The sequence below is a fragment of the Episyrphus balteatus genome, chromosome 1 (assembly GCF_945859705.1).
Source record: "Episyrphus balteatus chromosome 1, idEpiBalt1.1, whole genome shotgun sequence".
NCBI classification, from domain to species: domain Eukaryota; kingdom Metazoa; phylum Arthropoda; class Insecta; order Diptera; family Syrphidae; genus Episyrphus; species Episyrphus balteatus.
Genome location: NC_079134.1, coordinates 56,817,626 through 56,845,605, shown reverse-complemented (window position 1 = coordinate 56,845,605; position 27,980 = coordinate 56,817,626). Strand labels below are relative to the sequence as shown.

The window sequence follows — 27,980 nt, the reverse complement described above, 5'->3', positions numbered from 1 at the left end:
AACAACAAACAGCAAAATACTACAACCGAAGATAAACCGATCGAAGAATGTGATATGGGATTGCATACAACTAAAGCTCTAAGCCAATCCCAAATTGCTGCTAGACATTTAATGTCAAAAGAGCAGATCAATTTCTCCGGACGACCAGGGGAGTGGCCAGTCTTTATAAGCTGGTGGAACAACTCATCGCAGGCTTGTGGTTTTAACAACAATGAGATCATGATGCGGCTCCAACGATGCTTGAAGGGAAAGGCCCTTGAGGCAGTACAGTTCCGACTTCTGCATCCAGAACAAGTAGATGGGGCAATAAATACTTTGAAAATGTTGTTCGGCAGGCCCGAAATAATTATTCAGTCACTTTTAAAGAAGTTAAGAAACGAGCCGCCACCAAAATATGAGAGGTTGGAAAGCATAATTCATTTTTCGCTTGAGTTGGATAATATGTGTCGTGTAATGGAAGTAAGTGGACTTTCTGCCCATCTCAACAACCCTTGTTTGATGCAGGAACTGGTAGAGAAACTACCAGCGCAATTAAAATTGAATTGGGGCATGTTTAAGCAGAGCCTATCCAACGTTGACCTGTCGTTCTTAACGAGTGGCTTGCAAAATATGCAAGTGCCGCCTCTGAAGTAACGTTAACTGTTCCTCATTCCCTCGAACAAAGATTATCTAAGAAGACAAAAGCTATTATCAATATACATCATGAAACCAATCTTCAAGTTGATAATAAATGCGCTGGTTGCAAGAAAGACTGCAAATCGCTAGCTAGTGATTTTGTTTTTTACTTTTTTTTTTATTAAAATATTTTTTCATTTAGTTTATTATTAATTTTATTCCAATTAAAATTGATGTGACTATAAGGTTTTTTCAAAAAAGTCCTACCTTACAAAGCAAATTTGAAAAAAAAAATAATAACTTGAACATCAAATTTGACAATTTTTTTCAAAGTTTTGACTTTGAAATTTTACTTCACAAAAAGTATTCGCGAAAACTTCTTAAATCGACAAACATTTGAAAGAATGAAAAATAAGCTTTCAAAAAAGCTATTGCACAGTATTCTAGGTTTTTTTCTTGATTTTATGTATTTTTTTTTTAATTTAAGGTTAAATTTTCAGAAAATTGCCCCTCCCATCGGAACAAGGGGTGATACAGCCCCCTTCCGATACAATTTTTTTCTTAGGTTAAACTGAAGAACTATTTCTTAAAATAAAGTTCACTTTTTAAACAAAAAAAAACATAATTCAAAATTAAAGGTTTTTTCAAATGTTTTTATATTTTGTCCCCTTACTTAATTTCCTGGAGACAAATACAAATTTTAATGGAAAAAAGTTCATACAATTCATGAAGACTGTTAACTTTAGTTACAAAACCAAATAAAGTGACAAAAAATGTCTTATTATAAGTAGAAGTAATTAATCACAAATCGACCTATTCGGCCCCACTGTGCGGCGCGGCGCCGACTCTGAGAAAAAGTGCGATAACACTGCAGTTTTTTAAATGATTATGGAACTAAAAAAAAGTTTGGCACTACAACATTCTGCCCGAAAAATGCAATTGAAATGTGACAATCCACGAGAATTTAAATGCATATTGTGGGCAGATGGATCCGTTTAAACTTTCATAAATTACATTTTTGGTATCACGTATGGTTGAGCTATTATAGAGACAGTAATTTTTTTGGTATCATAATCATTTGATAAAACTGCAATGTTATTGCGCTTTTCTCAGAATCGGCGCCGATACAAGACGGCAAACTTTAGTTTGTTATCGCTAAAAATTGACCTTTTTGCTCGATTAATATAAACCAGTTACCAACAAAGCAACAAATCTACTGCCATTCCTTTTTTTTTTATTATTAACGAACGGAAACAATAATATTGCTTAAAAAGATCATGGTTTGTAGTTTTTTTTTTTTTGTCTCAAATGACTTAAATGTTCCTAATCATCTACTGAGGAACTTTTTAAAGGCGTCTCCATTTGTTTGTGACAAATATTTTATTGTGTAAAGATATTTTGACATTTTTTAAATTTTTTTCACAAAACAAGAATCGGATTCGTTGTGAAGCTGTGAAAATTGTTTTCATTTCAAAATATCACAGAACGAGAATCGACCCTCTGGATATTGACGAAATTATAGACGTTTTTGCGAAAAAGAATTATAACCAGTTAAAAAAAATTTAAATTAAAATGCATACCTAACAGCGTTTAATTTAATTATAAGTACATAGATATCCTTGGAACTTGCCTAGTTTCACCAACATTGGTGTTAAATGAACTTGGAAGCACTCAAATCGATAACAACATATCGAAAAATAGAGAAAGCGCAATACACACTATATACCCTTCTCGCTCTTCTAATTAGCCACGCGCCTTTTCCGATTGGAACATTCTTGAAGGATAATTGGCGGCTTCGAACCTTTCTCTTCCATCAAAATTAAAAATATAAGATTGAATTACCAAGTAGGTAACCATAGATTAAATAAAAAATTAATAAAAAAAAAACTAAACGTAAGTTATACTAAAACTTTATAAAAATAAAATAAAAAATTAATAAAATCCATTATAGGAAAATTTGAGATCTGTCTAAAGAACAGTTCTAAAATTTCGGAAATTGAACATCTTTTATTTCACCCTGGATTAATTAAATTAACAAAGCTCAAATTTTCGTTTAAACTCTTTTCGTTTATTGAGTTTAAACAAATCACCACACTAAACAAACGAGGAATTTATACAAAACGTATGGTTTGGGGTATGGCATGTAACGAGCCCGGTAACGGTGGGCTTATGGTAGAGTGTGGTACATGCCAAAATTGGTTTCACTTTTCTTGCGTGGGGGTAACCCAAGTAGTGGAGCATGTAGATTGGCACTGCAGCGAATGCATTAAGGCCCTTACAGCGGCTCAGGCTTCAACCTCGAAGGATAAATCCATTAATGCACCAGTTTCAGTAGTCAATATACAAAATTCCTCGAAGGATGCCATTTCTGTGGACGACCATATCCCATTAAAAGGGCATTGTAAACCGGCTGGCAATAATAAAGCCCACGCTATCACCAAGTCAAGAAGCAATTCTGCAGCAACTGCATCGAGTACAAGAAGAACCGGGCTACAACTACAAAGGCTAGAAGAAGAGCAACAACTACAGAAAAAACGCGATCAAGAGTATATAGAAAGAAAGTATGCAATCCTCGAACAGTGTTCTATAGAGGATGACCAAGAATCCTTAGAATCGGCCGTTGATAGTGTCAATGACCGCGCTCATGAGTGGGTGCAAAAAGGGACATATGAAAAAGGAAACAACAAACAGCAAAATACTACAACCGAAGATAAACCGATCGAAGAATGTGATATGGGATTGCATACAACTAAAGCTCTAAGCCAATCCCAAATTGCTGCTAGACATTTAATGTCAAAAGAGCAGATCAATTTCTCCGGACGACCAGGGGAGTGGCCAGTCTTTATAAGCTGGTGGAACAACTCATCGCAGGCTTGTGGTTTTAACAACAATGAGATCATGATGCGGCTCCAACGATGCTTGAAGGGAAAGGCCCTTGAGGCAGTACAGTTCCGACTTCTGCATCCAGAACAAGTAGATGGGGCAATAAATACTTTGAAAATGTTGTTCGGCAGGCCCGAAATAATTATTCAGTCACTTTTAAAGAAGTTAAGAAACGAGCCGCCACCAAAATATGAGAGGTTGGAAAGCATAATTCATTTTTCGCTTGAGTTGGATAATATGTGTCGTGTAATGGAAGTAAGTGGACTTTCTGCCCATCTCAACAACCCTTGTTTGATGCAGGAACTGGTAGAGAAACTACCAGCGCAATTAAAATTGAATTGGGGCATGTTTAAGCAGAGCCTATCCAACGTTGACCTGTCAGTTCTTAACGAGTGGCTTGCAAAAAATATGCAAGTGCCGCCTCTGAAGTAACGTTAACTGTTCCTCATTCCCTCGAACAAAGATTATCTAAGAAGACAAAAGCTATTATCAATATACATCATGAAACCAATCTTCAAGTTGATAATAAATGCGCTGGTTGCAAGAAAGACTGCAAATCGCTAGCTTCATGTCAGCAGTTCATTAATATGCAACTACTAGATAAATGGAAGTTGATTAAACGCTGCTCCATTTGCCGTATATGTCTTCGACGACATGGTACTCGGCGCTGTTCGTCTTCACAGCTTTGCGGTATCGGGGGATGCACCTACCGCCATAACTCACTTCTCCACAACAAAGATTTTCAATCAAGAGCGCCAGTAAACATTCAAGAAACAAATTCAACCACAGATAATGGAGCGCTGAACCCTCATTACAGTGGTACAATATTTCGTCCAAACGCTTCTCTAACGCTATTTAAAATAGTTCCTGTGACACTCCACTACAATAACAACTTATTAGACACCTTCGCCTTCATCGATGATGGATCCTCAGTAACTCTGGCGGACGAAGAATTAGCAATTGGGCTCAATGCCAATGGTCATATGGAACCTTTATGCTTGAGGTGGACAGCCAACACCCATCGGCTAGAAGACTCATCTATGAATATTACGTTTGAGATATCAGCTCGAGGTTGCAATCGCAAATATGCACTTCCAAACGCACACACGGTTAAGTCACTCGATCTTCCGAGGCAGTCCTTGGATATGAACAGTTTTATTCAACAGTACACCTACTTGAAAGGACTACCGATAAAGTCATACTTCAAAGCAAAGCCACAAATTCTAATTGGCCTTCAACATGCGCAATTGGGTATGGCCCTGAAGACTCATGAGGGCAAAGATTCTCAGCCTACAGCTATTAAAACGCGGTTAGGCTGGACACTCTTCGGTGTTGCTTCAGTGGATACTGGAAAAAGAGAACATGTAGATGCAAATATTAACTTCCACCTTTGTGACTGTAAGAATGTGCTGGACTCACAGATGCATGAGACAGTAAAGCAATACTTCTCTCTAGAAGGCATAGGCACCAAGCCCAAAATACAAAGACTTTCAGACGAGGACTGTAGAGCAGTTCAGGTCCTAGAAGAGAAGACTATTTTCCTAGGGAATAGTTTTGCTGTGCCTTTGCTGTGGAAGTATGAGAACATCCAACTACCTAATACCAGAGCTATGGCTGAAAACAGATTACGCTATCTCGAAAGACGCCTTCGACATCAGCCGCAACTAATCGAAAGAGTCAATCAACAAATCGAAGAATATGTATGAAAAGGGTATGCAAGAAAGCTCACCGACGATGAATTAAACACCTCGAAGTCACGTATCTGGTACTTACCTATATTCCCGGTAATAAATCCAAATAAGCCACAGAAATTGAGAATAGTGTGGGATGCGGCGGCAAAGGTCGGAGGCGTGTCGTTAAATTCATGTCTCATGACAGGACCAGACAACGTACTAGCACTACCCTCAGTGTTATTTCGCTTTCGGGAAAAGAAAATAGCGATATCAGGGGATATAAGGGAAATGTTTCACCAAATGAAAATTCTTGAAGAAGACAAAGACGCTCAACGGTTCTTGTGGCGAAGCAAAGAGGGCGAAAGTATTCAGGTATATCAGATGCAGGTGATGACATTCGGAGCTACTTGTTCACCATTCTGTGCGCAATTTATAAAAAACAAGAACGCCAGAAGATTCGAGATGCAGTATCCAAGGGCGACAAAGGCGATCATCGAAAATCATTACGTTGATGATTGGTTAGACAGCGTCGACACCGAAGAAGAAGCGATTGCCCTAGCACAAGCCGTAATACACATTCACCAGAAAGCAGGTTTCGAAATAAGAAACTTCATCTCAAACTCTTCAAGAGTTTTAACCCTTTCGGACCCAGCGTTACTCTCATGTAACATTTTTTTAAAAATTCGTAAAAAATATTAAATTAAACAATTTCTTACGTTTCGATGGCTTAATTGAAAGATAATAATGTCTAGTTACTGGATTATTACAAAAAGTTAGTCAAATATCATACCTTTAATTTTTTTTTATCGAAAAAGGGACTGAAATTCACATTTTTCTTTTTTTTGCAAAAAGAATTTTTTTTATATATGGTCATAATTTTGAAAAAAAGATATAAAAAATGTTAATGCAGAAAGTGTTTTGTTTTTTTGCTTAGAAGAAGTAGCATACATTATAGTTTCATAAAAAATTATTTTCTCAGTTCTCCGACTTTTTTTGGTGGTCATAGGCAGTGCATGTTACTTACATGTAGCATGAGAGTAACACATTATTTTTGCTATTTATTATTTTGGAAAATAACTTTTTGCTATTCATATTTCTTAGTTGTGATGTTTTTGACCCGATAATACCGAAAAAACATTTTTTAATATTGATTTTCATAGCTTGGGTCCGAAAGGGTTAAGCGCTCTACAATCTACACCTTAAATAGAAAACAAACTCTTCATCGATCACGCCCAGAATGATTTTGAGAAAATGTTGGGTATGTGGTGGTCTCCAGGTACGGACACATTCGTATATTCCTTCTAGTCCAGCAAAATGCAAAGCGAGGTCATGAATGGCGAACAAGTGCCCACAAAACGCGAAGTACTCAGAGCACTAATGTGCATTTTCGACCCTCTTGGTCTCATTGCAAACTTCACCATCCATCTTAAAATCATCCTTCAAGAAATTTGGCGTTCGGGAATAGACTGGGATGGGAAGATAAAAGACCGGCAGTTTCAAAAATGGAAAATATGGTTGAGCCTGATTCCTTAAATAAGTAAAGTATCCATTAACCGGAGATATCTCACGAATCTTCAATTTGGAAACGGAACCCGTGTTGAGCTGCATATATTCGTAGATGCGGGTGAAGATGCCATCGCTGCCGTCGCTTACTTAAGAGTTGCTACAGAGAGTGAAGTGGAATGTTCACTCATTATCGCAAAAACAAAAGTAAGCGCCCATCAAGACACTTTCTATACCACTACTAGAGCTTGAAGCGGCCGTGTTAGGAGTGAGACTCTCCAAATTCATTCAAAGCGGTCACACCACACTTTGACAGCTGTACACTTTGACAGCTGTACATTCTGGGCAGATTCTCAAGTTGTCCTGAGCTGGGTAAAATCGAGCAGTAAGAAGTTCAAAAGTTTTGTTGCCATCCGTATTGGTGAGATACTAGAAAATTCGAATGCAAGTGATTGGAATTGGGTTCCAAGCAAAGAAAACGTCGCCGATGACGCCTCAAAGTATAAAGTCAACTATGATTACAGTTCCTCAAATAGATGGTACAATGGACCAGACTTTTTGTACGAGAATCCAGTTCCTACACCACAACATTCTACGACTCTTATCTCTGAATCCGGTAATGAAGAAGTGAAAGAATGTTTCACACACTTTGAAGAGCCTCCACCGTTCATCTTGGAATATAATCGCTTTTCGTAGTGGAGAAGTCTTCTAAAGACATTATCGATTGTTTATCGCTTCGTCAAACTGTTTGTTCTTAAATGGCGCAAACCTTCAAAAACACCAATCTTTCTGAAAGACGAACTGAAAGCCTCTGAGATCTTGCTTCACCAACAATGTCAGAAAGAAGGCTTTTTAATTGAATACAAAGCATTATCCCACGCTTCAAGTTCTGAAAGTCTGGTTTCTATTGAAAAAAAAACAGCCCGCTCTATAAACTCTCTCCATACTTGGATGATAATGGTGTGATAAGAATAGCCGGACGAATCGATGCAATACAGAATGTCCCATTGGAGACTAAAAGGCCAATCATTCTACCGAAAGAACATCCAATAACACATCTTATTGTAGACGAATACCACCACAAATTTTACCATCTCTTCAGTGAAACTGTAGTGAACGAGCTCCGACAAAAATTACTTCATCCCAAACCTGAGACGCGTTCTAAAAAAAGTTATCAACAATTGTCAGCATTGCAAGAACAAAAAAGTCACTCCACACCCCCCGCTTATGGCAGAACTACCACTTGCGAGACTTCAACCATTCCAGAGGCCTTTTTCATACACAGGAGTGGATTATTTCGGACCACTTTTGGTTAAAGTCGGAAGGCGTTTAGAAAAAAGATGGGGCATGCTGCTTACTTGTCTCACCGTTCGTGCGATCCATATCGAAATAGTCCACAGCCTGTCCAGCGACTCCTGCATACTTGGTTTCAAACGGTTCGTCTCAAGAAGAGGAATTCCAAAAGAAGTATATTCTGACAATGGAACCAATTTTCGAGGTGCCAATAACGAGTTACAACAGGCCATTAGAGATTTAAACAAACGTGCATTGGCTAAAGAATTTGAGTTACAACTAAAGTGGTTCTTCATTCCGCCCGCTGCACCCCACATGGGTGGGTGTTGGGAACGTATGGTTCGATCGGTTAAGCAGACACTCAATGAAATTACGCTAACACGCAATCCCTGCGATGAATTATTAATGAGCATGATGACGGAGGTAGAGAATATTGTGAATTCGCGACCCCTTACCTATGTGCCAATCGACTGTGAAAGTAGTAGAGCACTTACCCCCAATCATCTTTTGATCGGTTATGCTAATGAAGAAAAAATGAGCGCAGAGATCTTTGCAGACGGAGTTGCAGTTAGGCGCAATTGGTTAGCTGCTGAACAGTATGCTCAAGTTTTCTGGAAGCGATGGGTACGTGAGTACCTGCCAGACTTAACTCGACGTACAAAATGGTTCATATCGAAAAAGGGACTGAAATTCACATTTTTCTTTTTTTTGCAAAAAGAATTTTTTTTATATATGGTCATAATTTTGAAAAAAAGATATAAAAAATGTTAATGCAGAAAGTGTTTTGTTTTTTTGCTTATAAGAAGTAGCATACATTATAGTTTCATAAAAAATTATTTTCTCAGTTCTCCGACTTTTTTTGGTGGTCATAGGCAGTGCATGTTACTTACATGTAGCATGAGAGTAACACATTATTTTTGCTATTTATTATTTTGGAAAATAACTTTTTGCTATTCATATTTCTTAGTTGTGATGTTTTTGACCCGATAATACCGAAAAAACATTTTTTAATATTGATTTTCATAGCTTGGGTCCGAAAGGGTTAAGCGCTCTACAATCTACACCTTAAATAGAAAACAAACTCTTCATCGATCACGCCCAGAATGATTTTGAGAAAATGTTGGGTATGTGGTGGTCTCCAGGTACGGACACATTCGTATATTCCTTCTAGTCCAGCAAAATGCAAAGCGAGGTCATGAATGGCGAACAAGTGCCCACAAAACGCGAAGTACTCAGAGCACTAATGTGCATTTTCGACCCTCTTGGTCTCATTGCAAACTTCACCATCCATCTTAAAATCATCCTTCAAGAAATTTGGCGTTCGGGAATAGACTGGGATGGGAAGATAAAAGACCGGCAGTTTCAAAAATGGAAAATATGGTTGAGCCTGATTCCTTAAATAAGTAAAGTATCCATTAACCGGAGATATCTCACGAATCTTCAATTTGGAAACGGAACCCGTGTTGAGCTGCATATATTCGTAGATGCGGGTGAAGATGCCATCGCTGCCGTCGCTTACTTAAGAGTTGCTACAGAGAGTGAAGTGGAATGTTCACTCATTATCGCAAAAACAAAAGTAAGCGCCCATCAAGACACTTTCTATACCACTACTAGAGCTTGAAGCGGCCGTGTTAGGAGTGAGACTCTCCAAATTCATTCAAAGCGGTCACACCACACTTTGACAGCTGTACACTTTGACAGCTGTACATTCTGGGCAGATTCTCAAGTTGTCCTGAGCTGGGTAAAATCGAGCAGTAAGAAGTTCAAAAGTTTTGTTGCCATCCGTATTGGTGAGATACTAGAAAATTCGAATGCAAGTGATTGGAATTGGGTTCCAAGCAAAGAAAACGTCGCCGATGACGCCTCAAAGTATAAAGTCAACTATGATTACAGTTCCTCAAATAGATGGTACAATGGACCAGACTTTTTGTACGAGAATCCAGTTCCTACACCACAACATTCTACGACTCTTATCTCTGAATCCGGTAATGAAGAAGTGAAAGAATGTTTCACACACTTTGAAGAGCCTCCACCGTTCATCTTGGAATATAATCGCTTTTCGTAGTGGAGAAGTCTTCTAAAGACATTATCGATTGTTTATCGCTTCGTCAAACTGTTTGTTCTTAAATGGCGCAAACCTTCAAAAACACCAATCTTTCTGAAAGACGAACTGAAAGCCTCTGAGATCTTGCTTCACCAACAATGTCAGAAAGAAGGCTTTTTAATTGAATACAAAGCATTATCCCACGCTTCAAGTTCTGAAAGTCTGGTTTCTATTGAAAAAAAAACAGCCCGCTCTATAAACTCTCTCCATACTTGGATGATAATGGTGTGATAAGAATAGCCGGACGAATCGATGCAATACAGAATGTCCCATTGGAGACTAAAAGGCCAATCATTCTACCGAAAGAACATCCAATAACACATCTTATTGTAGACGAATACCACCACAAATTTTACCATCTCTTCAGTGAAACTGTAGTGAACGAGCTCCGACAAAAATTACTTCATCCCAAACCTGAGACGCGTTCTAAAAAAAGTTATCAACAATTGTCAGCATTGCAAGAACAAAAAAGTCACTCCACACCCCCCGCTTATGGCAGAACTACCACTTGCGAGACTTCAACCATTCCAGAGGCCTTTTTCATACACAGGAGTGGATTATTTCGGACCACTTTTGGTTAAAGTCGGAAGGCGTTTAGAAAAAAGATGGGGCATGCTGCTTACTTGTCTCACCGTTCGTGCGATCCATATCGAAATAGTCCACAGCCTGTCCAGCGACTCCTGCATACTTGGTTTCAAACGGTTCGTCTCAAGAAGAGGAATTCCAAAAGAAGTATATTCTGACAATGGAACCAATTTTCGAGGTGCCAATAACGAGTTACAACAGGCCATTAGAGATTTAAACAAACGTGCATTGGCTAAAGAATTTGAGTTACAACTAAAGTGGTTCTTCATTCCGCCCGCTGCACCCCACATGGGTGGGTGTTGGGAACGTATGGTTCGATCGGTTAAGCAGACACTCAATGAAATTACGCTAACACGCAATCCCTGCGATGAATTATTAATGAGCATGATGACGGAGGTAGAGAATATTGTGAATTCGCGACCCCTTACCTATGTGCCAATCGACTGTGAAAGTAGTAGAGCACTTACCCCCAATCATCTTTTGATCGGTTATGCTAATGAAGAAAAAATGAGCGCAGAGATCTTTGCAGACGGAGTTGCAGTTAGGCGCAATTGGTTAGCTGCTGAACAGTATGCTCAAGTTTTCTGGAAGCGATGGGTACGTGAGTACCTGCCAGACTTAACTCGACGTACAAAATGGTTCATGCCTCAACGGCAGTTAAAATAAGGAGATATCGTCATAATTGTTGACTACAACAGTCTAAGAAAAACGTGGCCAAAAGGAAGGATTCTTAAAGTTATAGCTGGAAGGGATAATAGAGTACGAAGCGCAGTTGTGCAAACCTCTGGAGGAGTATACACCCGCCCGGCTGTTAAGCTAGCCGTGTTAGATGTTCACAAGTTCGAAGAAGATGGTAATTCGGATCTCTCACCCAATTACCAAGTTAAATGAACTTGGAAGTTCATAACAACATATCGAAAAATAGAGAAAGCGCAATACACACTATATACCCTTCTCGCTCTTCTAATTAACCACGCGCCTTTTCTGATTGGAACATTCTTGAAGGATAATTGGCGGCTTCGAACCTTTCTCTTCCATCAAAATTAAAAATATAAGATTGGATTACCAAGTAACCATAGATTAAATAAAAAATTAATAAAAAAAAAAACGTGAGTTATACTAAAACTTTATAAAAATAAAATAAAAAATGAATAAAATCAATTATAGGAAAATTTGAGATCTGTCTAAAGAACAGTTCTAAAATTTCGGAAATTGAACATCTTTTATTTCACCCTGAATTAATTAAATTAACAATTGGTTTAATAGTTGTAGATTCTAAATATCATATTGTGATGTGCAAACAAACACAATTTACTTTTGTAGTTTTCGGGAGGGAACATACTAAAATTTAAGTTTTACTAACTTACTATGTACTAGTGATTGCCCCACAGCTTTACCCACATGAAATTACGATACGCTGTTCAAAATCTTGGACAGGCCGCTGTCTAATTTTGTATAACATTTTATTTTAGGAATGCACTATGATCATCCACGAGCAAGTTAATACCTACACTGTCTCGCACTTGCCCTATTTTTTTAGTGCTGGATTCGCGCCTTACTGCTTTTAAAATAAAACTGACTGAGTGAACAGAATGATGTAGCTGTGGCTGTAGCTTGTGGCGCTGTCAAAGTTAAAAAGTATGAAATTAGTATATTGGTGCCACAATACGTAGCTGTGACTTGTAGGATATCACATAATTAATTTAATTAAAATGTGCTATTATATTAAACGATTATGTTGTACTTTAAAACACCCTGTATACGCACCAATACATAAATATTGTGCATTCGATGTTTTATGTAAAAGTCTAACGTTAAAATATGTATGCTTTCATCTTATGATTCTATTGACCGTTGTCTTTTTATATTTATACATATTTATATTTATTTGCAAGCAATGTACTTTTCCTTATTCGAAATAATGTTATAGTTGTTAAGTTTGAATAAAGTGCTCGTAAAAGAAAGTCGTCTCGTCTATTAATTTTATTAATCAATCTTTTTAAGTAAAAGTTCTTACAGACTGTAGCAAGTCGAGTCGACTTTTACTTCACTGGTTGAACAGAATGCAAAATCGCTTTAAGCAAAGAAAAACGCGGTGGTACAAGATGTCAAATAAAATCGCTAAAAATGTAGAAAAGATGAACAGATTATTTGGCTCACTAAAATGTTACTTGCCTTGAAAAAAAAAAAAAACAATTTTAACTGAGCAACCTTATTAGAAGTCTCCAAAGTCAACAGCGAACATGTTAACGAAAAATACCATCGGGTATTATAGCAAAGTAAAAATAATAAAATAATAAAAATACAGGGTGTCCCGGAAGGAGATAAAAAGATTTTTAGGGATGATTCTTGGGTATATTCTAAGAATAAAATTGTTCTACAGTAACTCTCTATCTGCAAAGTTAATACCCTTTAGCGATGATTTAAGAAAACGCTTACTTTGGTATGTGTAGCGTGTCTACACGGCAGTTTTTACCTTGCGTGTAAACACACTACATCCCTGCCTAATAATTCATTTCGAAGTGTACATAAAATGCATACCCATTTTCACTTTAAACTGTACGTGAAATATGACATGCCGCCATAGCATTTCCTTTTCAATCATTCTTTCATTCATCGTGGCTTTGGCAAGTTGGCTTCCAATTCTTGTGCACTTCAAACTAAAACTTAAAACTAAATTATATTTAATTAAAATTAACTTAAGAACTAACTTATAATTTAATAAAGATTATTTTATATTTAAAATTAATTATTTCGTGATTCTTAATTATTAAAAGTATTGTGCCTATAAGAGGGCACAAATTGGTGACCCCGAAAAGAAATAATTCTTTTTATCAAACACGCACAAGTGCACAGCAACAGCAGTCTATATACATCTATAAAAAAGAATAATTCCAGCAGCCACAGCATTAAACTGGACGTCGTTGCTATATGCATTGGGTGTGCATTACATTTTTTCTATTAAAAAAAAAAAAAGCCACCACCTATTGCATCGCAAAAATAAGCCACCACCAGCCATACAAAGTGCCACTCCAACAACAACCACGTGGGTCGTGTACTCAGTCCATCATCATTGTCATTCAACTCAGTGGTATAAAATTTATATGTGGGTACTGCGACGTACATACATTGTATATATATATATCAACGTACGTACCTACAAATATTTTATCGTCTCATCACTCGCCAAACAACATCATCATCATCGTCAGCCTCTGGATTTCGTTGAATTGTTCGATATATTTGTGGTATAACAAGTTTCAATTTCTACACGCCACTCAAGATTGAACAACAACAACACAACAGCAATCACCTCAGCAACCACCAAAAGCACGAGAAGAAAAATAAAAAAAAAAGTGCATACATATATGCATACAACAGCACCAGCGCTGTCGTCATCCAGTGCCGCCTACGTATTAAAAAATTTAAAAAAAAGTACAGTGAGTAATATTTCATACTTTTTCATACTTTTTATACATTTTTTCTTATTTTATTATAATATATTATATTTTTCATACATTCATAAAATATATTATTTAAATGAAATTTTGAATTCAAATTATTAAAATTTTATTTTTTCGACACGTGTTTGCGTAAGAAGTATTTTGTTTTTGCTGGTTGGATAAATTACGGTTATCCTTTTACGGTTATCATAGAATCATTTCATTTTACGGTTGTTTTGGAATCCCGTTTCTCTCCTCTCGAGCGTTACACATATATTTCGGAATAATATATATTTTACCGCGGAATATTTTAACGGTTCGAGTTCAATTAATTTTTATTAAACGAATTTTGGATTAAATTTTTTTTTTTTTTTAATGCCGGACGATGATAACGGTTCGATTTCCACCGGTGGTGGAAACAACGGTGTTACCCCACCTGCCCCCCCAATTCCAGCCGCTACTGATCCGGTCCAACAAACGTCATTAATTTCTATAAAAATTCCACCGTTTTGGAACAATCGGCCCGATTTATGGTTCCTTCAAATCGAAACTCAATTTCGATTGAAAAATATTACCGCAAGTAATACTAAGTACGATTATTTAGTGGCGTCACTAAATAATCAAACTATGGAATCGGTCGCTGACGTTTTGATTACACCTCCCGCGCAAAATAAGTATGAAAACCTCAAAAAGGTTTTACTAGAACGAAATCGGGATAGCGAAGAAAGGCGGCTGGACGCTCTGTTAAACAAAGTTGAGCTCGGGGACATGAAGCCATCGGAGCTGTATAGGAGCATGGAGAGTCTGGCAAGTGGGAACGACCTCGTAAATTCGCAATTAGTTATGAAGCTATGGTTAAATCGACTTCCGTCGAATATTCGCGTTTGCCTCATGGCAGTTGAGAACTCCCAGACTCAAAGTGAGCTTTTTGCCTTGGCCGATAGACTCCATCACTCCTCAGCAGCTTCGCATGTCGCCCAAATTAATTCTCAAGTTCCTAGTTCTGATTCCGAACTTTTACAAAAATTAATTTTTAAAATCGAACGGCTTGAAACAAATTTTTCAAGATCCAAAAACAACTTTAACAGAGCGTCCAGAAGTCTTTCTAGAGATAGGTTTGGAGGTAGACCCCGTTCGCGGAGTAGATCTAAAAGTGGAAATAGTTCGATTTGCTGGTTTCATAAAAAATTCGGGAATAACGCAAGGAATTGTTCAAAGCAATCGTGCTCATTTCAGTCAGAAGCTAATAAGTCGACAAAAAACTAATTCGCCAGATCTCAAATGCGGCTTTGAGTGAGGCAAATTTTTCACGCCGTCTATTTATTCGCGATAAAAATACAAAGTTTCAATTTCTAATCGACACTGGTGCTGAAATTTCGATAATTCCTCGCAAATTCTGCCAGCAAATCAAACAACCAAACGATTTCATTCTGCTTACTGCGAACGGTGGAAAAATTCATACGTACGGTTGCAAACGATTAACAGTTGACTTGAATCTTAGACGCGCTTTTGATTTCACTTTCGTTATTGCCGACATCGATCACCCTATTATAGGAGCTGATTTTTTACACAAATTTAATTTGATCGTCGATCTTCGAAGTCAACGAGTAGTCGATAAAAGCACTAATCTTCAAGTCAGCTGTCTTTTCAAATCCGCGAACACTAGTTCTCCAAAACTATTTTCGATTCCAAGTGAATTCGGCGCTATCCTTGATGAGTTTCCCGAGCTTAAAGCTCCACCAGACTTTACGTTACCGGTCAAACATGACGTTGTCCACCGGATACAAACAGATGGTCAACTCCCTTCAGCTAGTGCCCGAAGACTCAATCCTGAGAGGTTAGCAATCGCGAAACGTCAATTTCAGCAAATGATCGATCTTGGTATTTGTCGCGTCTCAAAATCACACGTAGCTTCACCACTTCACATGGTTCCGAAAAAGAATTCTTTGGACTTCAGACCATGTGGTGACTACAGATGGTTAAATAAAGCGACTATACCAGACAAGCATCCGATCTCCAACGCTCAAGATTTTTCCGCTAACCTCGACGGTTGTGTAATTTTTTCAAAAATAGATTTGATTCGCGCTTACCACCAAATACCGGTCGCAGAAGAGGACGTTCATAAAACAGCGGTTATAACACCTTTCGGGCTTTTCGAATTTTTGCGAATGCCTTTCGGAGTGCGCAACGGTGCGCAAACTTTCCAACGTTTTATGAATAGTGTTTTAGGTGACCTTTCATTTGTATTCGTGTACCTAGACGACGTTCTCGTTTCAAGCAAATCAGTCGAGGAACATAAAGCGCATTTACGCGAAGTTTTTCGAAGATTGCAAGAGCACGGACTTAACGTTAATTTAGCGAAATGCGAACTAGGAGTAAGCAAACTCGATTTCTTGGGATACTGCGTTTCCGAAAACGGAATAATTCCTTCGCAAGAACGAGTAAAAGCAATTAACGAATTTCCTAGTCCCAGCTCAATCAAACAACTTCAGCGCTTCCTCGGCATGATAAACTTTTATAATCGTTTTATGCCAAATATGGCTTTCAAAGCTAAAGTTCTTTACGAACAATTAAAAAATATTAAAGTCAATAAAAAAGAAACTAAAAAAGCAATTTTTCAGTGGTCTGACGTGTGTGAAAAAGCTTTTCAAGTTCTCAAAAGAGATTTGTCCGAGCGCACTATGCTTTTTCATCCAAAGCCTCTAGCGCACATAAGCATTATGGTAGATGCCTCTAACGACGCTATCGGAGGAGTACTTCAGCAATACCATAATAGCTATTGGGAACCTTTGGGTTTCTCGAAAATACTCGACGTTCGATCGCGAACTTCTCGCAATTTTCAGAAGCGTTAAACATTTTCGGTATTATGTGGAAGGTAGACAATTTACCGTCTTCACCGACCACAAACCGCTCACAAACGCAATCTGTTCAAAAACTGAAAAGTCACCTCGTCAAACGCGCCACTTAGAATTCATAGCAGAGTTTACTACTGACATTCGTTATATCAAAGGTATTCAAAATATCGTCGCCGATACTTTATCGAGATCGTATGTTGAATTGATCGATTTTAACAATGTCAGCATTCCAAGTCTTTTAAAAGAGCAAGAAAACGACGAAGAGCTCAAGTCAATTTTAAAACTTTCAAAAACTTCTTTTAAGCTAGAAAAAACTCACATCCCAATAAATGATGTCGAAATATGGTGTGAAACTTCGACTGGAAAAACTCGTCCGTATGTGCCTGAAATTTTTCGACGAACAATTTTTGACAATCATCACAAACTTTCACATCCAGGTTCAAAGGCAATGCGTAAAATAATTACGGCAAAATACTTTTGGCCTAAAATGAACAGTGATGTAAATAGATGGACAAAAAGTTGTATTTCTTGTCAAAAGTCAAAAATTTCAAGGCACACTACGTCAAAACATGGAAATTTTCCAGTTCCAGAAGGTCGATTTTCTCACATCCATATGGATCTCGTTGGTCCATTGCCACCATCTCAAGGTTTCACTTATTTGCTTACCATCAAAGATCGATTTTCTTCTTGGCCTGAGGCCATTCCGCTGAAAAATATGAACGCTTCCACTGTTGTTTCTGCTTTTGTTCAAAACTGGGTTTCAAGATTTGGAGTACCTCAAACGATCACGACTGATCAAAGAACTCAATTCGAGTCAAGTCTTTTTAAACAAATCTCAGAAACTCTTGGTACAAAACGAATCAGAACGACAACATACCATCCTCAAGCGAACGGATCAGTAGAACGGTTTCACCGACAACTTAAAGAATCTCTTCGCGCTCATGAAGATAAACAAAATTGGTTTTCCAACTTACCTTGGACTCTTCTCGGTATTCGTTCTACAATAATCGACGACATAAATGTAACTCCCGCTCAACTTTTGTACGGTCAAAATTTACGTTTGCCAGCTGAATTAATTGAACCCAAACCGTTTAATCCGATTTTGAATTCAACAACAGCTAAAGAAATTACTCAAGCCATATCGCAAACTCGGCCATGTTCTAGTAGAAATCGCGAGCAAAAATACATTTTCGTTCCAAAAGATTTAAAAACTTGCAAATATGTTTTCGTTCGAGAGGAGGTGAATCGCGGAAGTCTAAACCCACCGTATAAAGGCCCATTCGAAATTATAAATCGTTTTGAAAAAACTTTTTCAGTGCTCATAGATAATAAAGAGCAAATTATATCTATTGACCGAATAAAACCAGCTTTTTACGCAAAAGACAGTGATCCTCAGCCAAAAACCAAACATGTAACTTTCAATTTGCATTAAATTTTTCAAAAAAACAAAAAAAATAAAAATTATTTCAGATTTTTCAATTTTGATTACTAATGAATTTATTGTTTAATCAATTATGTAATTCTTAAACCAAAATTTAATAAACAAAGTCAAAATATTGTAAGGCCCTCTGCCAAAAAACTCACTGTACAAACAAAATGAAAATAAACAATGTACAAGAAAATTTTAAAAAATACTAAAAATGTAAAAAAATTTAAAGACAAAAAATTCTAAAATAAAACTTTACAATTATATATTTTCAAAAAAGTATTGAATTAATAAAACTTTCAAATGTAAATTTTACGAAAAATATTAGTTATAAAACAAAAACAGCCACATTTGCATTATATAAATAACTTCAATTTTAACTTATTGTAAACTTTTGTACGGCGGGGAGTGATGTAGCGTGTCTACACGGCAGTTTTTATCTTGCGTGTAAACACACTACATCCCTGCCTAATAATTCATTTCGAAGTGTACATAAAATGCATACCCATTTTCACTTTAAACTGTACGTGAAATATGACATGCCGCCATAGCATTTCCTTTTCAATCATTCTTTCATTCATCGTGGCTTTGGCAAGTTGGCTTCCAATTCTTGTGCACTTCAAACTAAAACTTAAAACTAAATTATATTTAATTAAAATTAACTTAAGAACTAACTTATAATTTAATAAAGATTATTTTATATTTAAAATTAATTATTTCGTGGTTCTTAATTATTAAAAGTATTGTGCCTATAAGAGGGCATAGTAAGCCTTTACCTGCATTTAAAAAATGTTATTATCTCTTTTTATTGCTCAGATATTAATTTTTATATTAAATTATTTTTTTCTTACCCATGATAATTTTCAACTTTGGGGCCGATTTTCTTCGATAAATGTGTTATAAACATAGTGTTTTATAAATTTATTCTTATGAAGAAAACAATAATGAACAAAACTGTTGTTCACAAGTTTGCCAGAAAACTTATAGATTTTATGATATTTGGGAAAACCTGCACCAGGTAAAATCTCTAAAAAATTTGTTTTTTTGCTTTGGTCAAAAATGGGTACGAATCAAAAATTGGCTCCGTGAAGCCAGAACTCCGACCTCAAAATTTTTGAACCAAATTTGTCTAATTCGTTTGTCCACCGTTTGTCCATGTTTGTCCACCCAAAATTTTCGTTTGTCCACCCTTCAAAAAAATTTTAGAGCAAATTCTTTTTTTTTATAGGAAGTCTGAAAAATGAAAAATCGTCTAAAACGCTCAAATTTTGAGATAGACGTATAAAACCAACTGCAATCGTTTGTCCACCTCGAGTTCTATGTACACACCAAATATTATCGTTTTTCCACCCCCCCCCCCCGTTTAGGAGCAATTCCAAAAACAAATTTTGCACTGAAAAATTGAAATTCCCCTAAAATCCCCAAAAATCAATTTTCATCAAAAATTCAAACTGCTGTCGTTTGTCCACCTCGAGTTCTTCACGTATACCAAAAATCATCGTTTGTCCACCCTCCGTTTAGGAGATATTCCAAAAAGAATTTTTTTATAGCAACTCAAAAAAAAGTACGCATACACCACAGTGTACCTGTACTGAAGATTAAAAAGTCCTCAAAAATTATTATTTTTTGAAAATTCAAACGGCAATCGTTTGTCCACCTCGAGAAATGTATACAAACAAAAAATCATCGTTTGTCCACCCTACGTTTAGGAGATATTCAATAAACAAAATTTGTACTGAAAAATTCAAAGTCCCAAAAAATCTCCAAAAATTGACTTTTTTCAAAATTTAAAATTTCTGTCGTTTGTCCACCTCGAGTTCTACACGTATGCCAAAAATCGTCGTTTGTCCACCCTACGTTTAAAAGATATTCAAAAAACAAAATTTGTACTGAAAATTTCAAAGTCCCAAAAAATCTCCAAAATTTGACTTTTTCAAAATTTCAAAATTCTGTCGTTTGTCCACCTCGAGTTCTACACGTATGCCAAAAATCGTCGTTTGTCCACCCTACGTTTAAAAGATATTCAAAAAACAAATTTTGTACTGAAAATTTCAAGTCCCAAAAAATCTCCAAAAATTGACTTTTTTGAAAATTTCAAAATTCTGTCGTTTGTCCACCTCGAGTTCTACACGTATGTCAAAAATCGTCGTTTGTCCACCCTACGTTTAGAAGATATTCAAAAAACAAATTTTGTACTGAAAATTTCAAAGTCCCAAAAAATCTCCAAAATTTGACTTTTTTCAAAATTTCAAAATTCTGTCGTTTGTCCACCTCGAGTTCTACACGTATGCCAAAAATCGTCGTTTGTCCACCCTACGTTTAGAAGATATTCAAAAAACAAAATTTGTACTGAAAATTTCAAAGTCCCACAAAATCTCCAAAATTTGACTTTTTTCAAAATTTCAAAATTCTGTCGTTTGTCCATCTCGAGTTCTACACGTATGCCAAAAATCGTCGTTTGTCCACCCTACGTTTAAAAGATATTCAAAAAACAAAATTTGTACTGAACATTTCAAAGTCCCAAAAAATCTCCAAAAATTGACTTTTTTCAAAATTTAAAATTTCTGTCGTTTGTCCACCTTGAGTTCTACACGTATGCCAAAAATCGTCGTTTGTCCACCCTACGTTTAAAAGATATTCAAAAAACAAAATTTGTACCGAAAATTTCAAAGTCCCAAAAAATCTCCAAAATTTGACTTTTTTCAAAATTTCAAAATTCTGTCGTTTGTCCACCTCGAGTTCTACACGTATGCCAAAAATCGTCGTTTGTCCACCCTACGTTTAAAAGATATTCAAAAAACAAATTTTGTACTGAAAATTTCAAAGTCCCAAAAAATCTCCAAAAATTGACTTTTTTGAAAATTTCAAAATTCTGTCGTTTGTCCACCTCGAGTTCTACACGTATGTCAAAAATCGTCGTTTGTCCACCCTACGTTTAGAAGATATTCAAAAAACAAATTTTGTACTGAAAATTTCAAAGTCCCAAAAAATCTCCAAAATTTGACTTTTTTCAAAATTTCAAAATTCTGTCGTTTGTCCACCTCGAGTTCTACACGTATGCCAAAAATCGTCGTTTGTCCACCCTACGTTTAGAAGATATTCAAAAAACAAATTTTGTACTGAAAATTTCAAAGTCCCACAAAATCTCCAAAATTTGACTTTTTTCAAAATTTCAAAATTCTGTCGTTTGTCCATCTCGAGTTCTACACGTATGCCAAAAATCGTCGTTTGTCCACCCTACGTTTAAAAGATATTCAAAAAACAAAATTTGTACTGAACATTTCAAAGTCCCAAAAAATCTCCAAAATTTGACTTTTTTCAAAATTTCAAAATTCTGTCGTTTGTCCACCTCGAGTTCTATACGTATACAAAAAATCGTCGTTTGTCCACCCTACGTTTAAAAGATATTCAAAAAACAAATTTTGTACTGAAAATTTCAAAGTCCCACAAAATCTCCAAAATTTGACTTTTTTCAAAATTTCAAAATTCTGTCGTTTGTCCACCTCGAGTTCTACACGTATGCCGAAAATCGTCGTTTGTCCACCTTACGTTTAAAAGATATTCAAAAAACAAACTTTGTACTGAAAATTTCAAAGTCCCAAAAAATCTCCAAACATTGACTTTTTTGAAAATTTCAAAATTCTGTCGTTTGTCCACCCCGAGTTCTACACGTATGTCAAAAATTGTCGTTTGTCCACCTTACTTTCAGAAGATATTTAAAAAAAACAAAAAATTCAAGGTCCCATAAAATCCCCTAAAAATTTTTGTTTCAAAAATGTTACCGCTTATTCTTATTCAAATAACTAAGCACTCTCTCAGTACTAGGTTCACTTTATCTAATTATATGAAAAAAAGTTCCCAAAAATGGTATGAAAAGTCAAAAATTTGTTTGACAATCTTTAATTTTGCAGTAAAAAATTTTTTTTTATTAACTTACTTTTTTTTGAAAATTAAATGATTAGGTATTTTAAATGTATCCTTTCATTTTTTATAAAGTGATCCGTTGTTGAGGTATGAAGAGTTTAATTCAAGAGTATGAATATTTGTTTGAAGACTGAAAATGAAGTCTTTAAAAACAAATAAGCTAAATGAATAGCCTTTCAAAAAATAATAAATGACTTTATCAAAAAAAATTCTCACTTCCTTAAGAGAAAATAAGACAGTTCTATTTCTATTTCACCATTTAAAATAAAATCTTTACTTCTAAAATTGTAAAACCAGAAAAATGAAGCTTTCACATGCTTTTTGTTTTGTCATGATAGGATTATTTTTCATTGAGAAACAGCTTATCAAAAATCACTAAAAAAAGAATCACGAATTTTGTTTGTTCCTAAAATTTTTTGGGCTACTGTATTTAGTTCATATAAATAGTTTAAGTTAGTATGGTAAATTAAAGTGCTAAGTTATTTGAATAAGAATTAGTGCTAAAATTATTGTAAAAAAAATTTTTGGGGTTTTTGTTATTTTTACTAAGGAATGTATGCGTATTTTCTTGAGAGTTGCTATAGAAAAATTCTTTTTGGAATATCTCCTAAACGTAGGGTGGACAAACGACGATTTTTAGTATACGTGTAGAACTCGAGGTGGACAAACGACAGAAATTTTAAATTTTGAAAAAAGTCAATTTTTGGAGATTTTTTGGGACTTTGAATTTTTCAGTACAAATTTTGTTTTTTGAATATCTCCTAAACGTAGGGTGGACAAACGACGATTTTTTGTTTGTATCCATTTCTCGAGGTGGACAAACGATTGCCGTTTGAATTTTTGAAAAAAAGTAATTTTTGAGGATTTTGAAATTTTCACTCTGGTGTATGCGTAATATTTTTTTCGATTTCTCAGTACAAAATTTGTTTTTTGAATATCTTCTAAACGTAGGGTGGACAAACGACGATTTTTGGCATACGTGTAGAACTGGAGGTGGACAAACGACAGAAATTTGAAATTTTGAAAAAAGTCAAATTTTGGAGATTTTGTGGGACTTTGAAATTTTCAGTACAAAATTTGTTTTTTGAATATCTTTTAAACGTAAGGTGGACAAACGACGATTTTTGGTATACGTATAGAACTCGAGGTGGACAAACGACAGAATTTTGAAATTTTGAAAAAAGTCAAATTTTGGAGATTTTATGGGACTTTGAAGTTTTCAGTACAAATTTTGTTTTTTGAATATCTTTTAAACGTAGGGTGGACAAACGACGATTTTTGGCATACGTGTAGAACTCGAGGTGGACAAACGACAGAAATTTTAAATTTTGAAAAAAGTCAATTTTTGGAGATTTTTTGGGACTTTGAATTTTTCAGTACAAATTTTGTTTTTTGAATACCTCCTAAACGTAGGGTGGACAAACGACGATTTTTTGTTTGTATCCATTTCTCGAGGTGGACAAACGATTGCCGTTTGAATTTTTGAAAAAAAGTAATTTTTGAGGATTTTGAAATTTTCACTCTGGTGTATGCGTAATATTTTTTTCGATTTCTCAGTACAAAATTTGTTTTTTGAATATCTTCTAAACGTAGGGTGGACAAACGACGATTTTTGGCATACGTGTAGAACTCGAGGTGGACAAACGACAGAAATTTGAAATTTTGAAAAAAGTCAAATTTTGGAGATTTTATGGGACTTTGAAATTTTCAGTACAAAATTTGTTTTTTGAATATCTTCTAAACGTAGGGTGGACAAACGACGATTTTTGGTATACGTGTAGAACTCGAGATGGACAAACGACAGAATTTTGAAATTTTGAAAAAAGTCAAATTTTGGAGATTTTTTGGAACTTTGAAATTTTCAGTACAAAATTTGTTTTTTGAATATCTTCTAAACGTAGGGTGGACAAACGACGATTTTTGACATACGTGTAGAACTCGAGGTGGACAAACGACAGAATTTTGAAATTTTCAAAAAAGTCAATTTTTGGAGATTTTTTGGGACTTTGAAATTTTCAGTACAAAATTTGTTTTTTGAATATCTTTTAAACGTAGGGTGGACAAACGACGATTTTTGGCATTGGTGTAGAACTCGAGGTGGACAAACGACAGAAATTTGAAATTTTGAAAAAAGTCAAATTTTGGAGATTTTTTGGGACTTTGAATTTTTCAGTACAAATTTTGTTTTTTGAATATCTCCTAAACGTAGGGTGGACAAACGACGATTATTGGTAAACGTGTAGAACTCGAGATGGACAAACGACAGAAATTTTAAATTTTGAAAAAAGTCAAATTTTGGAGATTTTTTGGGACTTTGAATTTTTCAGTACAAATTTTGTTTTTTGAATATCTTTTAAACGTAGGGTGGACAAACGACGATTTTTGGCATACGTGTAGAACTCGATGTGGACAAACGACAGAAATTTTAAATTTTGAAAAAAGTCAATTTTTGGAGATTTTTTGGGACTTTGAATTTTTCAGTACAAATTTTGTTTTTTGAATATCTCCTAAACGTAGGGTGGACAAACGATGATTTTTTGTTTGTATACATTTCTCGAGGTGGTGCCGTTTGAATTTTCAAAAAATAATAATTTTTGAGGACTTTTTAATCTTCAGTACAGGTACACTGTGGTGTATGCGTACTTTTTTTTGAGTTGCTATAAAAAAATTCTTTTTGGAATATCTCCTAAACAGAGGGTGGACAAACGATGATTTTTGGTATACGTAAAGAACTCGAGGTGGACAAACGACAGCAGTTTGAATTTTTGATGAAAATCGATTTTTGGGGATTTGAGGGGAGTTTTAATTTTTTGAGTGCAAAATTTGTTTTTTAAATTGCTCCTAAACGGGGGGTGGAAAAACGATAATATTTGGTGTGTATATAGAACTCGAGGTGGCAAACGATTGCAGTTGGTTTTATACGTCTATCTCAAAATTTTAGCGTTTTAGACGATTTTTCATTTTTTAGACTTCCTATAAAAAAAAAGAATTTGCTCTAAAATTTTTTTGAAGGGTGGACAAACGAAAATTTTGGGTGGACAAACATGGACAAACGGTGGACAAACGAATTAGACAAATTTGGTTCAAAAATTTTGAGGTCGAAGTTCTGGCTTCACGGAGCCTCAAAAATTTGTTTTTGTAGTTTAAGTTTATTTCTGTTTAAGAAATAGTAGCAACAATTATTTAAAAAGTTCTTCTTAATTTGTGTGCCCGTTTTTTTGGATTTTATTGCTAATATTAATTGATGGAGGTTCTCCAATATGATTTACCAGACACAATCCAAATAATAATAATAATAATAAAGTTTATTAGTTCGTTGAACTTTTTAACAAATACAATTTACAAATTTTTAACAATTTTTCTGTTACGTGTTTTAACGTTCTTGCAAATGCAGGTACAAAGAATAGCATTTCTTCTAAAAATCAAGACATTAATGAAGTTTTTATCATAAGTAGTAACGAGTTATTAACATTAACATGAGTAAAAGCATAGCAAAGTAAGCGTTTTCTTAAATCATCGCTAAAGGGCATCAACTTTGCAGATAGAGATTTACTGGTTGAACAGAATGAAAATTCGCTTGTAGCAAAGAAAAACGTCGTGGTACAAGATGTCAAATAAATTCGCTCAAAATGTAGAAAAGATGAACAGAATTATGTGCCGTACAAAAATGTCAATTGCCTTGAAAAAAAAATAATTTTAACTGAGTAACCACATTAGAAACGTCAAAAGTCATTCCGCTTGTAGCTTGAAGTTACTGGTTGAACAGAATGGAAATTCGCTTGTGGCAAGGAAAAACGCGGTGGTACAAGATGTCAAATAAAATCGCTAAAAATGTAGAAAAGAAGAACAGAATATGTGGCGCACTAAAATGTCAATTGCCTTAAAAAATAATTGTAACTAGCAATCACATTAGAAACGTCAAAAGTCATTGCGCTTGTAGCTTGAAGTAAAAGTCGACTCGACTTGTACCACAGCGAATTTCCTTGCCACAGCCACAGCTTCGTATTCTGGCACCAATATACTAATTTCATACTTTTTAACTTTGACAGCGACACAAGACACAAGCCACAGCTACATCATTCTGGTCTATCAGTTACTGTGGAACAATTTTTTTCTTAGAATATACCCAAGAATCATCCCTCAACATCTTCTTATCTCATAATCATTTGCGTATTATACAATAATTAAAGAAAAAACATCAGAAAATAAGTTTTAAAGCAGTTTGAAAAAAGTAGAAATATTTCTGTTTTAGGCAGTACCCAAACAGACCTATTTTGAGCGATTTTATTTGACATGTTGTACAACGGCGATATTCTTTGCTACAAGCGAATTTGCATTCTGTTCCACCAGTGTTTTGACATTTTTTTTTTTTTTTTTGTGGAAAATTTGGTTTGCTTTAATTTTGTGGACCATGATTTTTGCGTAATTCGCTTAGTTTACGGACATTTATTTTTTCATTAACTGTAATTCATTTTTTGTTTCAAATAAGGCGGGCATTAGACACTTAATAGTGAGGGCTGCATGAAGCATGAGACAGCTTCAACTTTCCATTTTTAGTAACATAAACATGTTTTCAAATTCGAAGCTGTAACAAACACGGGCCTATCCAGCGGGTGTAACTTAGTTTATTTGTACATATATTCAATTTTCCAGCGTAGTTAATGACAGACACCCACAAACCACAACTTAATTACACCCATTTTCCATGAACGATGCATGCAGCAAAACAAAAATAAGATAAGAAAGAAGACTACTTGTTGTTGAATGTAAATGAGTGTATAACTCGCAAATATAGAATTATATAATGGAATAGGTATCCATGTAAGCAATTTGAACGTGGCAAACTTGTTCTTAAATTTTGTATGCATTAATTAAAATTTAATGCAGATCATAGAACAATTTAACATATTCGTTTCATGAGATCATACTGTATTTATTTTGCTGTTGTTTTTTTTTTAAGGAAATATATAAATGAATAATCCAAAGGAGTTTAATGATTTGTTTGTTTGTTTGTTTTACTTTTATAAGTAACAAACATGATGACATACCTCTGGAAGATGTCGATGATCTATTCGAAGAATCTGGGCGCATCTCCTGGTTGACTTTATTTGGGACATAACAACCAATCTTACTCAAGGTTGTTCGCTTCTGAACAGTGGAATCGGGTTTATTCTCACTCATATTTTAATTTCAGTATGTTAATAGTTGCACAAAATAATACACAATTAAGTTTGCATTCACGTAAGCACTTTTTAGTTTTGTTAATCACAAAATATAATTGGGTTTATTGAAAGCAACGTTTCGGTTGAGATAAACCAAAAAAAAATATAAAATATAACAGGAGTGTAAACAAGAGTAAAGTAAATTATTACATAAATAAAATTTAATAACAAACAACACAACTTAACTAAATCAACTAAATTTTCTATCTTAACTCGCTTGGTTCTACCCATAAACAAAAAATACCAAGACTGGAAATTTTCGTACGTCTTTCCCCCCAAAACCCTTTTGTGTACAGTGCTGGCTGTGAATATATGTGAAAAATATATGTGAAAGCCACCACGTTGGTAAATGACGTTAACACGCACACATTTATAGATTCACGACATTCACCACACATCCAACACGAACACAACGATAGGTTCACGACATTCACCACACCTCGCAGCTTGTAGG

General features: G+C 35.3%; 1 protein-coding gene across 1 annotated transcript in view; it reads right to left on the bottom strand.

The window, feature by feature from the left end:
- LOC129916181 (restin homolog) overlaps window positions 1–27,765 on the bottom strand; it is a 213,288-nt gene extending 185,523 nt beyond the window's left edge. Inside the window, exon 1 of the mRNA XM_055996009.1 lies at window positions 27,353–27,765. Within this exon, the coding sequence (XP_055851984.1) occupies window positions 27,353–27,485 (133 nt within the window). The 5' untranslated portion in view covers window positions 27,486–27,765. The remainder of the gene's footprint in view (window positions 1–27,352) is intronic.
- Window positions 27,766–27,980: the final 215 nt, after the last annotated feature.